The 16,318-nt window shown below is 40.2% G+C and overlaps 1 protein-coding gene across 6 annotated transcripts in view; it reads left to right on the top strand.

Moving 5' to 3' along the window:
* Positions 1-16,318, top strand: part of C16H9orf85 (chromosome 16 C9orf85 homolog) — a 74,463-nt gene that overhangs the window by 37,364 nt on the left and 20,781 nt on the right. The window contains exon 3 of one of the 6 annotated variants that reach the window (XM_030919782.1): positions 485-681. The exons of the other annotated variants lie outside the window; for them this stretch is intronic. Coding sequence (XP_030775642.1) covers position 485 — 1 coding nt within the window. The 3' untranslated portion in view covers positions 486-681. Of the gene's footprint in view, positions 1-484; positions 682-16,318 lie in introns of those variants that run through there. 6 annotated transcript variants of the gene reach the window in all.

Raw genomic sequence — 16,318 nt, 5'->3', positions numbered from 1 at the left:
TCCTTCCTTTATGGGAAAAAATTTTGCTTACAATTTAGAAAATCAGTCTAAATAATAGATATAATATGACCTTTGTTCATATCTACTAAAAAATTACATCAGCCTTTTGCAAATCTAAAACTCAAGATATAAAATAATTTGTTTATTTCAAAATATTTAAACACTGAGAGGCAAAAGTGTCAAGGAAGGATAAACTAACTTAAGCTTTTTAGATTTTTTTTCTGTACCCCGTTTTGGAGCAGTCTAGTATTTATTACAGATATAGTTGACCCCCCTTTTATTTATTTATTTATTTATTTATTTATTTATTTATTTATTTTGAGATAGGGTCTCACTGTCACCTAGGCTGGAGTGCAGTGACATAATCTTAGATCACTGCAACCTCCGCCTCCCAGGTTCAAGCAATTCTCCTACCTCAGCCTCCTGAGTAGCTGGGACTACAGGTACGTGCCACCATGCCCGGCTAATTTTTGTTTTTTGATAGAGACAAGATTTCACCGTGCTGGCCAGGCCGGTCTCGAACTCCTGACCTCAAGTGATCCACCCACCTCAGCCTCCGAAAGTGCTGGGATTACAGGCGTGAGCAACCCCACCCTTTTAAATAGTTTTACCAGCTTCTTGCTCCTTTTAGACTTTTCTTCCTGTTCTCTAGCATTTCCTCCCAAAAGAAAACACTTTTAAACAAGTCTGATGAGTTTTATGCTTAGTGGCCCAAATTAGCAGTAAGGAAATTTGGCAACTATTTGCATTACCCAATTTTAGACTTCCATGAATGAATTAATTGTGTTCTCTGCTAGAGTAATTAGATGTTGATTGCAAAATAAATCATGTAGTTTTAGTTAATAGGCCTCATACAAGATTTGTAGCTTTCTGAATATTTTCAACAAGTTTTTATCCCTATAATGGTATTTTAAGATTTCATCATCCATCTCCATTTTCTCTTTATAGTGTTGTTTCCTAAAAGAATTTGAAGTGTAGGCAATAAACATTTATGTAGTCATAGCATTTTAATAGATTAACGCTGTGTAACAAAGGAAATGAACATTCCTGCCTTATCCATCATTAGTATTTAAATCCCTTACCTTTAATATGTGCTAAATCCTATATGTTTATCTTCATTTTGAATGTGTCAGTGTGTAAAAGATCACATCAGTTATTGTAAATTTTCCAGATGCTATAGTTTGCTGGAGAACTTCTGAACTTAAGTATTTTGTTTTTTTCTCACAACATTAAAACAAGATCTTGTAGAGGAGGAAAAAGGTCCTTTCCTTCTACCAGTCTAAGTTCTCACCCTTGGCTTTGTAACAAAAACCAGATTAACAAGAGAAAAATATACAGATTTATTTAATGTAAGCTTTTTGTGACACCAAAGCCTTCATAAGAAAACAAAGACCCAAAGAAATGGGTAAACCTGTGTGTTTTTATGCTAGGTTTGATGAGGAGTGGAAAATCATGGGGAAAATGTGATAGGGAACAAAAACAAAGGGGTATGAGCTAAGCGTAGTAAACTAAACAGCAGGGCTTGTTCATTCAGATTCCTCTTACTGTTCCTCCATTTTTAAAGATAAGCATGGTCCTTTCCTCTAGGTATAGGAAGCGCACCTCTCATATTAGGGTCTTATGGCCTACTTCAGGGGCGGATCAGAGAGTCCTTCCTACATTTGCTATTTGTCACATTTCTTCAGCTCAAAATACTAAATATGCCAAGGCACCATATTTTGGGGTAGTATGTTCTGAATCCCATCAGTCTGAACATATTACTTAGGGCGTTACTTGCCTGGCATATATTCCAGATGGTCCTGAACACATGGCACATTACACATATTGGAAATTCTAGCTTTCAAACTCCAATCCAGGATTGAGAGTGTCATAGAAAGTAAAACTCACTTATATTCATTCACTTTACTTTCTCTGTGTATTAAGACTTGGCCAACATCGTAAGGGATTTGAATCCATTGCTGATGTTGATGGTAGCATTACTTGTTTTAAAATGTTTAATGTTGTGTTCAAGCTAATTACTTATGAATTAAATTTGTCATTTGTTAGGGTTTGTATATGAATTTTACTGGATATATCTTTTTTTTTTTTTTTTGAGACAGAGTCTCACTCTGTCACCCAGGCTGGAGTGCAGTGGCCGGATCTCAGCTCACTGCAAGCTCCGCCTCCTGGGTTTACGCCATTCTCCTGCCTCAGCCTCCCGAGTAGCTGGGACTACAGGTGCCCGCCACCTCGCCCGGCTAGTTTTTTGTATTTTTTAGTAGAGATGGGGTTTCACCGTGTTAGCCAGGATGGTCTCGATCTCCTGACCTCATGATCCGCCCGTCTTGGCCTCCCAAAGTGCTGGGATTACAGGCTTGAGCCACCGCACCCGGCCTGGATATATCTTTTGTCTTTGTCTTTGTTTTTGTTTTTTTGAGACAGAGTCTTACTCTGTTGCCCAGGCTGGAATGCAATGGTGTGGTCTCGGCTTACTGCAGCCTCCGCCTCCTAGGTTCAAGCGATTCTCCTGCCTCAGCCTCCAGGGTAGCTGGGACTACAGGCATGCACGTGCCACTGTGCCCGGCTAATTTTTGTATTTTTAGTAGAGACAGTTTCACTATGTTGGCCAGGCGGATCTCAAACTCCTGACCTCGTGATCCTCCCGCCTCAGCTTCCCAAAGTGCTGGAGTTACAGGCATGAGCCACCACGTCTGGCCTTGGATATATCTTTTGTATAAAGATTTATTTTTCTGGCATGCTGAGTATTTCCATCAGTTAAAATGTTGAATATTGTTTCATGTGTCTGTTGCCACAAATTATGTAACTAAATGATGTAGATAAAGAAAAGTTCTGCACAACATAAAATATAGGGTATGGTGGGGCTTTTTGTAAGTGACATTTCTTTTAGAAGTAATAATATCCTGGCTATTGGGAAAATTAAAACTTATTCTCCCATTTATTTATCTTGTGAATCACCAAAAACCACACGTTAATTAGCAAATTTCCATTTGTTCATGGGATCCGATGCCAAAAGTTAAATCAAAGAAAAAGAGTTTGACATCTAAACTCTTCAAACTTACCTGTTTCAACCATGTGAAACAAAAATTATACTGCATTTGTAGCTGACAGAATATTTCATGTTTCTCTTTTTCTTTTTTCAGTAAGGTGACATGCTGCAGTATTTTTATAAACATGTTCTTTATGGAATTTTCCCTCAGTTACTGAATACAATCCTGGACCACCTCCAGAGTCTTTTTAGAAAAGAATAGATGTCCTAACTTAAGTTGGAAGAGAGGAATTGAAAATTATGTATGTACTGGAGGAGGATAGGATGATGGCTATGAAAGACAGGGGATAAAACGCATCTCACTTATCAGCAATATATAAACAGTGTGACACTGGTACTGTCCTTTGACGTAATGAGATAAATATCTCTGACTACTCAAAGCTTTAGGTCTTTATAGAAATAAAGTGATAAGCTCCTAAAGATAAAAGCACCAAGACCAGCCGCCACCCTTGATTAGAAGTCAGCACAATCTGTACCAGGATCCCCCCCACCCATTTCTTAAGGCCAGTACCTACTGCTCCCTGGGGGAGGGCTGCAATGTGCTGTCAACATCTCCCTTGACACAGAATGGCATAAGTATTGTTAGACCTGAATAAAAGGGTTCAGACTTTAAGATTATTCATACATGTAAGAACTAGGGCTCAGGAAAAGTCTAAATCTTTTTGTATAAAGTTTTATTTTTCAAGTGCCTTGTTTTTTACTTTTGAAAAAGACCCCCAAAATAAATGAAAACTGTTCGTTACCGTTCCTGGTCAATCCCAGGTCACTCATGAACACTGTAAATAATCTCGATATGGAGCTGAATTATTGGAGAAACAAGAGATCTTATAAATATAAAACAATCCTAGTCAGTAATACCTATGAAAAAAATAAATCTAAAAATAAATAATTTGTATACATCTTAAGGAAGGAATCTTGATATTTTTATATTTAAAAGTCATTATAGACATTTATACATTTTTCCAGGTACTAGAAATATAAATGTTTAAAAGATTTTGTCCATTTCCTCAAGCAGTGCAGGGCCAGATGAAATTATTTCTTTTCTTTATTCTGGGCTCAGAAGGATTATACTTCTTACCCAAGACAAAAGTAAAGCAGATGGAGGTAAGATTCAAATGCAAATTGATTGGATTCCAAAACCTTGTTTTCCTTTTCTCTCAGTGATTTCTCAGCATTGTATTATTCAATTCAAAAAGTCCTTTTCTCCTCTTCACCTGGACCTAATGCTTCATTAATTTTTACAAATGTCACCTATCTTGTTTATGGATATTGTCTGCTGTTGAGTGTCACATATCCTGCTGAGGACCACCCTGCTTTTATTTTTTATTTTTTTATTTTTTGAGATGGAATCTTGCTCTGTCACCCAGGCTGGAGTGCAGTGGCACGATCTCAGCTCGCTGCAAACTCTGCTTCCTGGGTTCACACCTTTCTCCTGCTTCAGCCTCCCGAGTAGCTGGGACTACAAGCGCTTGCCACCACACCTGGCTGAATTTTTTTGTGTTTTTAGTAGAGACAGGGTTTCACCGTGTTAGCCAGGATGGTCTGGATCTCGTGACCTCGTGATCCGCCCACCTCAGGCCTCCCAAAGTACTGGGATTACAGGCATGAGCCACTGCACCCAGCCCAGCCTGCTTTTATTTTTTAATACATACACCTGTGGAAAGACAAATAGATTTTGCTTTCAGGCCCTGAAATGCCTATGCTGGTACTTAGAACCCTTTTTTTGACTTTTATTTCGGGTAACCAAGCAGACTTTTCTCCTATTAATTTAGAAATGTGGTAGGCAAATACCCCCATTTATGTGAGAATCTCAAGCCTGCTTCTTTTCTTTTCTACCTATTAAAAAAAAAAAATCACCAGCATTATAACGTTAGCCCATGTTTAACCTTGCCATAGCAGTAGAAAAGGAAAGAGAAGCTGGTATAAAACAGCACAGTCCTCAAACAGATTGGGGTCTGAGTTTGGAACTGGACCTGTGAATTCTTTACATTCAGTGGTTCTCAAATAAGGAGGTGGCTTGAGGATGGAGTTTGTCCCCCAGGAAGGGTGCTACTGACACATAGTGTAAAGAGGCCAGGTATGCTGCTAAACATCCCACAGTTCACAGGACAGCCCACCGCAATAGAGAAATATCCAGCTCAACATGTCAAGAGTGTCTTGGTTGAGAAGCCTTGCTCTCTACCGAATAGATAGATACCCACAAAACCAAGGCACTAAAACATCCTGTATCTTAGTTCAGTGGTTTTCAAACTTTTCAGCTGTCAAATTATTTAATAAAACACTTACCCAGGAGTCCCATAAATACAACAGGCTAAAACAGAACTGCCCTAAATGGGGAGAAGGGAGCCCAGACCTTACTTGCTGTGTGATAAATGTTCATTGAAAGTAGATTTTATCATAAAAATATTTCAAGTGAAAGAGGAAAGAGCTAGTATAACCTGCTTTGGAACCAGCATTACTCTAGAGATGTCTGGCCTGAGAGTTTCATGTCATGAGGATGCTTTATTCCTTAAAAAACTTTCCTTTTCATTAAATATTTTAATTGAACAGAGTCACTCTTCTGGCCCTCACATCCAGGTATTTAACCCCTCCAGATTTATTGCCTCTCAACTTTTGTTCCCACTGATGGCCCAAGTGTACCCCTTACGTATTCATACTCCATTGCATTGAATAAGTAAATTCTCCTCTCTCTTTTGCATCTCAACTCACCTCTACTCAAATACCTCTGTGGGTTCAGAGTTGACTAAACCAGTGATTTTAAAAAAAGTGGAGGAGGGAGGCGGGCACAGTTGCTCACACCTGTAATCCCAGCACTTTGGGAAGCTAAGGCAGGAAGATCACTTGATTCTAGGAGTTTGAAACTAGCCTGAGCAACATAGCGAGACCTCATCTCTATAAATAATTTTAAAAATTAGCCAGGCATGCTGACGTGCACCTGTAGTCCTAGCTGCTGGGGAGGCTGAGGCAGGACACTGAGGCTGAAAGATCACTTGAGCCTGGGCAGTCAAGGCTGCAGTGAGCTATGATCACACCACTGCACTCTGGCCTGGGTAACAGAGCAAGACCCTAGCTCAAAAAAAAAAAAAAGAAAAAAAAAGCATATTTTACATAAGTTGAGTCTGGGCTCCAGTGGTGATGGGTGGGACTCCAGTAGCAGGAGGCTGAGAGAGCTTTGTCACCAGAGAAGTTCTGCTTTTACATGTCTACTGTAATGTGAGAGTTGGCTGAGGGGGTTGGTTGGTCAGGGGGATGGGTCCTCTAGACCGTAGGAAAAAGGTGTTGCTGTTTGGTAGAAAATGAGATGGGGGGGCTGAAATGTTGCCAAATAGGTTATGTTACAGGACAGGGGTCCCAATCCAGACCCCAAGAGAGGGTTCTTGGATCTAGTGAAAGCAAGTTTATGAAGAAAGTAGAAGAATAAAAGAATGGCTACTCCATAGACAGAGCAGCGCTGAGGGCTGCTGGTTGCCCATTTTTATGGTTATTTTTTGATATGCTAAACAAGGGGTGGATTATTCATGTCTCTCCTTTTTAGACCATGTAGGGTAGCTTCTCGACATTGCCATGGCGTTTGTAAACTATGATGGTGCTGGTGGGAGTGTAGCAGTGAGGATAACCAGAGGACATTCTAGTGGCCATCTTGGTTTTGGTGGGTTTTAGCCAACTTCTTTACTGCAACCTGTTTTATCAGCAAGGTCTTTATGACCTCTACTTTGTGCTAATCTCCTATCTTATTCTGTGACTTAGAATGCCTTAATAACCATCTGGGAATGCAGCCCAGTAGGTCTCAGCCTCATTTTACCCAGCTCCTATTCAAGATGGAGTTGCTCTGGTTCATACACCTCTGATAGTTATGCCACAATAAGGCTGCCTTCCTAACCATGTGCTTGCTGCCTAGCTTTCTTGTAACTAAATTAGCCAAACCAAGACATTAAAGATAGTATTTTATTAACCAACCCCTTTCCTGTTTTTAGCCTCTATTTTTAAAGGGAAGAATTTCTATACCCCTAAAATGTTGCTTAATAGAGTATCACTGTCCTCATTTTTCAATGAAAATAAATTAGTGAACAGAGAGATATATTGGCCAGTTTATGGTTAAATTCATGATAGTTTCTTGCACTCAGTTCTTGGCATTGTATTATTGTATGTGTCTATCAATTGGCATTCATTACTTATATTTGTTCATTGAGCAAGCACTCAAGGAAATCAGAGTCTCCTTAAACTAGTTGTAATCACAATTTAGATAGGTTATGTTAAAAAAAAAAAAAACAACTTTAGACAAATTAGATTTAACAGAGTTTAATTGCGCAAAGAATGATTGAAGAATCAGGCAGCCCCCAGAACCAGAGTAGTTTCAGAGCAACTCTCAGGGCTTCCCCGTGCTTCAATAACGTTTTGGGACAGAAAAAGGAAAGTGACCTTACAGAAAACTGAAGTACATAAACAGCTGGATTGGTTACAGCTTGGCATTTGCCTTATTTGAACCTACTTTGAAAAGTTGGCTGACTGTGATTGGCTGGGACTTGGTTACTGTTACAGTAGTAGGTTACAGTTTACACATCAAGTTATCTTACAGTTCAGTATATAGAGAGAAACCTTTAGGCCAAACTTAAAATATGTACCCAGGCAGCTTTAGGCCAAATTTAATTTATCAGTAGATTCCGTCTGTAGCCGTCCAAGCTGTACTTGTTCTCAGTGCTTAGAAGCTGAGCACACCACTCACTAGGAGGTACCTGAGGAATAATGTATGCTATATGCAGTGATCGGTACAAACTGAGCCCTTGATCTCCATGTAATCTGAATTTGTGGCATCTGAATGGAGATCCATGATTTAAATGACTAATTTTTATAGTCCATATGTTTTAAACACTTTGACTTGCCTCCATTTTGATATGTTTGTAGTCAACGAAAAGGAAAAATAAATGGATACAAATCCATTTATTTTACAAATAAATAAATTTGTAGTCAATGAAAAGGAAAAGTAAATGGATTTATTTTAATGCATTACTATGAAAGAATTTTTGCATGTTTTTTCTTCTTTAAAGAATATGTTTATTTCAGGATATCTGAACATTATATGCCTTATTGTAGAATTTTCTAATAAAACAACTGTTTACATGCTAATAAGCATTGGGTATCACAATTGGTAATAGGAAGGGGAACACAAAAGCTTTTTTTTTTTTTTTTTGAGACGGAATTTGGCTGTTGTTGCCCAGGCTGGAGTGTAATGGAGCGATCTTGGCTCGCCACAACCTCCACCTCCCAGATTCTCCTGCCTCAGCCTCTGGACTAGGTGGGATTACAGGCATGCACCACCATGCCCAGCTAATTTTGTATTTTTAGTAGAGACGGAGTTTCTCCATGTTGGTCAGGCAGGTCTCAAACTCCCAACCTCAGGTGATCTGCCCGCCTCGGCCTCCCAAAGTACTGGAATTACAGGTGTGAGCCACTGCACCTGGCCCACAAAAACTTTATATTTTATAATACAGTTTGAACTTCCCAAATTCCAAATCCAAAATGTCCTAAAATCTGAAACTTTTTGAGTGCCAACATAATGCTCGAAGGATATGCTCATAGGAGCGTTTCAGACTTCAGATTTTTGGATTTGGGATGCTTAAGTATTAGCATTAGCAAATATTCCAAAACCTGGAGGAAAAAAAAAAAGTCTGAACATTTCTCATCCCAAATATTTTAGATAAGGGATTCTTAGTCTAGACTAGGGTCATAGCCAGAGAAGTCTTTGACTTGGTGATATTTTCTAAAGAGAAATAGCTAAAGAGAAATGAACAAAGTTGAGTGCCTTCATGATAGAATATATGACAAGGAGAAACAATATAGAATATAAAAGGTCTTGGTTAAAATTGAGTGTTTGTGTGTTTATTCCCTGAAGACTGACTTTTTTTTTTTTTAAAGTAGAGATGGGTTTTCACCATGTTGGCCAAGCTGGTCTCGAACTCCTGACCTTTGCCCACCTTGGCCTCCCAAAGTGCTGGGATTATGGTCATGAGCTACAGCACCGGCCAAGACTGACTTTCTATAGTTTTATGTTTACCACTTAAACTAACCTAGCAATGTGATTATTTATCCAATTGATAGATTATCAAGCCCCTTCACATCCTGCCCCAAATTTCACCCATTATTTTTGTTATTAATTTAGGGTATCAGACTAGGTGGAAATAGAAGATGAAGTTCATATCAGTTGTATTCATTACATTTTAAAGATTTATTGGCTAAGAGAAGAATTTGTATTTTTAAGCATTGAGTTAAATTTTGTAACAAACTCCAGGTGAAATCTCAATCAATTTCTTTGAAATAAGTAATTATTAAATATCATATTACCCAGTGAAAAACTGATTACTTACTGCTGCAAAGAACATAATAAATTAGGAAGGAAAATTAGTTCTGAAATACAACAGGAGAAAGATATATTAAATGATTAAACCTTCATTGTTAGCCTGTTCCTCTCTTTAGATGTGTGTGTACCTATGTGTAGTTCATTTAAAAAATCAGGTAAGTTTGTGATGGCAGAGGTTATTAAGATGGAGATAGTCAAAAAACAAATGCCATTTTCCAGAACCCAAGCACAATTAAAAAGTAGTAAATACTTGTAGTTCAGGTCTTTTCTCTCTCCTTCCTCCCCATTCCTCATAAACATGGTAAATATCTACTATAAGTAGCTGAGAAAACCCCTGCAGTTGTGTATGTTTTTCCCACTATGAGTCATGATACAGCATCACTTCCACAAATAAGGATTAGGAATGGCATTGCAGAGAATATGTCTTAGATCAGTAAAATAGTTATTGGTAAGAATTGGGATGTAGAAGTAGCTTCGGTATTATAGAACCTTTACTGGTATTTTGGAAGTGCAGTCTTTGTACTATTTAAGGTCTGAATGATGTATCCTTGCTAGTGGAATTTTAAGTGTAAAAGGTTGAAACCAGAACACTTAAGAAATCCCTTAAAACTAGAAATCATATTCTATTGATGGGAATTTTGAGTATTATTGCTGGAATTCTTCAGAGAATGTTCAGGAGGCTGGTGTGGTTTGGGGATATAGGGTAAAAGGAAAGGAAAAGATTCCAAATAGTTCAAGCTGGCCTGTCTAAGGAGGTCATTGAAGGTAATTAAAATACGTGTGTGTATATATATGTGTGTATATATGTGTGTGTGTGTATATATTTATATATATATATATATATGTGTGTGTGTGTATATATATATATTTTATTTTTTGAGACAGAGTTTCACTCTTGTTGCCCAGTCTGGAGTGCAATGGCACGATCTCTGCTCACCGCACCCTCTGCCTCCCGGGTTCAAGCCATTCTCCCGCCTCCGCCTCCTGAGTAGCTGGGATTGCAGGCATGTGCCAACACGCCTGGCTAATTTTGTATTTTTAGTAGAGAAGAGGTTTCTACATGTTGGACAGGCTGGTCTCGAACTCTTGACCTCAGGTGATCTGCCCGCCTCGGCCTCCCAAAGTGCTGAGATCACAGGCGTGAGCCACCATGCCTGGCCAGTAATTAAAATATTTTACCCTCAAAATATATTTATTTGACGTATTTTGAAATGACTGCCACTTTACCATCCTGACAGAAGTGGCCTTGCAAATCTGTCTTAAGTGAGGAAAATTTGTATCTGTATGAAATCTCCATTAATACAGTCATGCCCCCTCCCCTTTCTCTTTCTTTCCCCAGATCCAGGAGAGATTGAGAGCAGGACACCTTTAAAAGTCTCTCTGAGGGAGGCTCCTCTACATAACCAGGCCACCTTTGATGGCCAAACCTCTTCCCTGCTCAGTTTTACCAGAATCTAAGCCCCCATTCTTTCTGTAACCTCAAGATGGTATATAAGTTTCTGTAACTATTGAGAAGTTGGATCTTCATTCTGAAGGCTCCTGTGTATGCACATTAAGTAAATTTATAGCCTTTTCTCCTATTAGTCAATCCACCTCTTGTCAATTATTTTTAACAAAAATTTAAGGGGCCAAAAGCCAATGGCTGCCACATCATACATATTGTATATTTTAACCCCAGAATTTGAGTTCAGAGTAGACAAATAAGATATTTATTTTAAATTTAACATTTTCTTCTTCTTTTTTTGTTTTTTGTTTTCTTTTTTGGGACAGAGTTTCACTCTTATTGCCCAGGCTGGAGTGCACTGGCGTGATCTCGGCTCACTGCAACCTCCGCCTCCCAGGTTCAAATGATTCTCCTGCCTCAGCCTCCCGAGTAGCTGGGATTACAGGCATGCACCACCATGCCCAGCTAATTTTGTATTTTTAGTAGAGACAGGGATTCTCCCTGTTGGTCAAGCTGGTCTCAAACTCCCAACCTCAGATGATCCGCCTGCCTCGGCCTCCCAAAGTGCTAGGATTACAGGTGTGAGCCACCATGCCTGGCCAAATTTAACATTTTCAAACCTCTCACATATGTTGGATTCTAGTAACAACCCTGTAGAGGTAACAAGAACAGATAAGGAGGTGGCCTTAGAAAACTTAGGTGTCTTACCCTGTACACAGCTAGTAAACAGTATATTCAAAACTAGCATCTAGATTTTTTAAAGTTTCATAATCTTATTTCCGGCTTTTATTTTAATGTCAGTTCCCTAACTAAGTAGAGTTTTCCTTTATAGAATGAAGATAATACCTGTTAGAACACCTTGTCTCGTGTAACCAGGTCTGCTGTAACCTGCAAGAACCAAGAAGCTGGACGGGATGTGAAAGATAATTTACTGTAATTCACTAGTTGTATTAAGAACAAAATTGTCTCTAGGAAGAGGCCATGGTTATATTGGGGAATACTATTCCAAACAGAGCTCTTAATTTCTGAGCAAAAACAAAATTGTTAAAGACGACAGATAGGAAATGGTTCAATTTACAATTATTTTAAATGGCATCCTCAATATACAAGACACTGTGTTGTATGTCAAAAGAAGACAGCAAATGAATCTGTGACACCCAGGAATTTACCATCTGTTTGGAGACAGAGACTCCACAGATAACTCGGCAGGTTGCAAAAAGTGCTAGGTGTGAGTAAAAGGAGAAAGAGATGCAGAGGACACAAGGTAAGACTGCAGAAGAATAAAGTGAAACCAAGAGAAACAGGTCTAGAAAAGACTTAAAGGTAGAAGAGTGGAATGAATAATGTTTATAGGAAACCCTGTGAGGAGGGACCAGGGAATGGAGGGAAAATCAACAAGAATCCCTTTGACTTTCATAGACAACACAAATAATCCTGGGCAGTCTTTATATGTCCTGTTTTTTGGTTCCACATAAATTATCATTTCTTCATTCATTTGCTCTTGTTACTTTTTTTTTTCTCATTGCATAACTTTCGGTGATCCATGAACAGTAATCAAAGTTGCCTATCAAAAGGAGGTTTTGGTCTATTTTGAATATACATGAAATGGAAAGAAAACTAGGAAAGTTGGCTTAGGGTCTGGATTTCTAGTTTTTAAAAACTGGGTTATTATTTTTGTTCTTTTATCAAACAAAAGTAAACAGTTACGTTTTATAGGTCGTTTTTGTTTGTTTTTGTTTTTTGAGACAGAGGCTCTCTCTGTTACCCAGGCTGGAGGGCAGTGGCGTGATCTTGGCTGACTGCAACCTCTGCCTCAGCCTCCCGAGTAGCTGGGATTTCAGGCGCCTGCCACCATGCCTGGCTAATTTTTGTGTTTTTAGTAGAGATGGGGTTTCATCATGTTGGCCAGGCTGGTCTCGACTCCTGACCTCAAGTGATCTGCCACAAAGTGCTGGGATACAAGCGCCAGCCACCACACCCGACCATATTCTACATATCTATCTGTTCCTTCATGTTTACCAGTGTGGCAATACACATCGGCTGTTTTTCAGTTTCAGCATTTTTTATTTATTTATTTTTTCAGACGGAATTTTTCTTTTGTTGCCCAAGCTGGAGTGCGGTGGCGCAATCTTGCCTCACCACAACTTCTGCCTCCCAGGATCCAGTGATTCTCCTGCCTCAGCCTCCCAAGTAGCTGAGATTACAGGCATGTACCACCACGCCCGGCTATTTGTGTATTTTCAGTAGAGATGGTATTTCTCCATGTTGGTCAGGCTGGTCTCAAACTCCTGACCTCAGGTGATCCGCCTGCCTCGGCCTCCCAAAGTGCTGGGATTACTGGTGTGAGTCACCACGCCTGGCCTCCAGCATTTCTTATAATACACTGAGGCTCTGAAGGTTAATTAGTGATTTGAAAATTGTGTCACCACGGCCATGTGCAGTGGCTCACGCCTGTAATCCCAGCACTTTGGGAGGCTGAGGCGGGCAGATCACGAGGTCAGAAGCTCGAGACCAGTCTGGTCAACATAGTGAAACCCCATCTCTAGTAAAAATACAAAAATTAGCTGGGCATGGTGGCATGTGCCTGTAGTCCCAGCTACTCAGGAGGCTGAGGCAGGAGAATCGCTTGAACCTGGGAGGCGGAGGTTATGGTGAGCTGAGATTGTGTCACTGCACTCCAGCCTGGGCAACAAAGTGAGACTCCGCCTCCAAAAAAAAAAAAAATTTGTGTCACCACATTCCAAGAGTATTAAAATGTCCTAGAGTGGAGTTTTAGTCATTGATAGTTCTTTGTATCACATTATAGTATAAAATAACTGTAAACTGTGGCTTTATTGTTGCCCACAACCATGGTCTTACTGTCTTTAAAGGTGAAAGCAGTAGAGAGCGTTTATTACTTCCATCAATGCCTCTCCAGTTCACGAAGACTCCAGTTCATGCTTTGATTTAAAATTGGCTGCCCTAAAGTATTGCATAATTTTTATTTTTTATTTTTCCTAAACTACACTTGGTCAGAGGTAAATATTTTGTACCCGTTATGAATTATTGGCTGTAAACCCAGTACTTTGGGAGGCCAAGGCTAGAGGATGCCTTGAGCCCAAAAGTGCTAGACCAACTTCGGCAGCATAGTGAGACCCTGTCACTACAAAAAATAGAAAAAAATAGCTGGACGTGGTGACTGCTCCTATAGTTCCAGCTATTCTGGAGGCCGAGGTGTGAGGATTGCTTAAGGCTGGGAAGTTGAGGCTTCAATGAGCTGTGATTGTACTACTGTACTCCAGCCTGGGCAACAGAGTGAGACTCTGTCTCAAAAAGTAAAATTAAGAAGTATTGTAATCTACTTGTCTACTGCATTGACAAGGTAGTATACTTTGTATACCTCTTCATTTACTTTCAAACTTGTAATCTAGGGACACAAGGAAGTGAATTGTGTAATAACTTCTTATACTCGAGGTACTTAAAATTTGGGGATAATGTTTCCTTAAAAGCATTCTCTAAGTAGCATATCATGTAATCCCATAGTAAAGTTTTATGATCTTGCTATGTTGAGTACAGATTACTTAGAGCCATTGCAGGAAAATAAGACTTTACGTAACTTCAGCAATGTTGTGTTTCTGTTTTGTACACCAAGGGTGGAGTACTGTGCCTCACTGTTTACGAAAGTACCTCGTCATCACATACATGAGAGTACAGCAGCAACTGAATTATGTTAAAGGTTAAAGCGTAATAACCAGGAAATGAAGGCAGTGCCAGAAGAGTTGTAATCATGTAAAGTCTTTTATTTCTAGCAAGTAATAATCTATTTTATGTCACTCCCAAAGGGAAACCCTAAGAAGGTAGAGGATAAATTTTACTTCCTTCAAACAGATTTTCCAGATGTTGATATGTTTAATCATACAATATAAAAAGTTGTGTTACTGGCCGGGCGCAGTGGCTCACGCTTGTAATCCTAGCACTTTGGGAGGCCAAGGCAGGCGGATCACTTGAGGTCAGGAGTTCGAGACCAGCCTGGCCAACGTGGTGAAACCCTGTCTCTATTACAAATACAAAAATTAACTGGGTGTAGTGGTGCATGGCTATAATCCCAGCTGCTCAGGAGGCTGAGGCACGAGAATCGCTTGAACCCGGGAAGTGGAGGTTGCAGTGAGCCGAGATCTCGCCATTGCACTCCAGCATGGGGGACAAAAGTGAAACTCCATCTAAAAAAAAAAAAAAGTTGTGTTACTATGACAACAGTGTCTTAAAAAAATCTTAAGGGTTTTTTGTTTTTTAACTGGGATTGTGGAAGGGATGATACAGTAATTACTAGTATAATTTGATGCTACTGTTTTGTTCATGCTAAGCTGCCAGGACTTTTAGTACCCATTATAAAAAATGAGACTCAGAGAAGTTAAAGTGACTTTCAGCAATTACATTGTTATGGGGGGATCCTTGCTCCCAGAGCTCCCACGATGGTGGCGGGCCACTTCCAAGATGGTGGCAAGTCTTGTGTTCTCTGACCTGGGGTTCTTGGCCTCACGGATTCCAAGGAATGGAATCTTGGGCCATGCAGTGAGTGTTACAGCTCTTTTAGAAGCTGTGGGTCATGGAAAAGAACCATGGAACCCGGTGACTAGTGTTGAGCTCGATTAGGAGGAACCCAGGCACTTAGCCGTGCAGGAACAATGGCAAGCCTTTAGCCCAATCGGGAGTGGCACTGGGCGCCTCGCTGGATCAGGAGCACAGCGGATGCTCTGCCGGATCCGGAGGGATGGAAGTCAGTGGCGGGTCTGCGACAGCGGCAAACAGCAGTGGTGGACAACGAGCAAAAGCTCAGCTCAAGCCATAAGAAACACAGACCAGAAGAGAGTGCAGTTGCAAGATTTAATAGAGTGAAAACAGAGCTCCCATACAAAGGGAGGGGACCCAAAGAGGGTAGCGGTTGCCAGCTCGAATGCCTGGGTTTATATCCTGATCATTGTCCCTCCCAGTGTGCTCTCAGGCGATAGATGATTGGCTATTTCTTTACCTCCTGTTTTTGCCTAATTAGCATTTTAGTGACCTCCCTTTCCTACCTGATTGGTTGGCTGTGAGCTAAGTTGCAAGCCCCATCCCAGCTAGGCTTAGAGATTCTTAGTTGGCCTAGGAAATCCAGCTAGTCCTGTCTCTCAGCATGACAAGGACATGTCAAGGGTGGGCTAGAATCAAGGTCTCCAGTTTCCCAAACTGGTGTCCTTTTCCTACTGTTGTATTGCCAGTGCTAAAGTGAACCTCCCACCTCAGCCTCTGAGTAGCTGGAACTCCTACACTCTCGTAGGTGGTGTGCACGCCCACGCCTGGCTAATTTTTGTTTTTTGTATAGATGGGGTCTGTCTATGTTGCCAAGGCTGTTCTCTAATTCCTGGGCTCAAGCAATTCTTCTGCCTGGTCCTCCCAAGGTGCTGGGATTACAGGCATGAACCACTGTGCCCACCCAATAGTAATATTTTTAAGA

This window comes from Rhinopithecus roxellana, chromosome 16 (genome assembly GCF_007565055.1).
Source record: "Rhinopithecus roxellana isolate Shanxi Qingling chromosome 16, ASM756505v1, whole genome shotgun sequence".
Classification (NCBI taxonomy): Eukaryota; Metazoa; Chordata; class Mammalia; order Primates; family Cercopithecidae; genus Rhinopithecus; species Rhinopithecus roxellana.
This window is presented reverse-complemented; position numbering and strand designations above follow the sequence as displayed.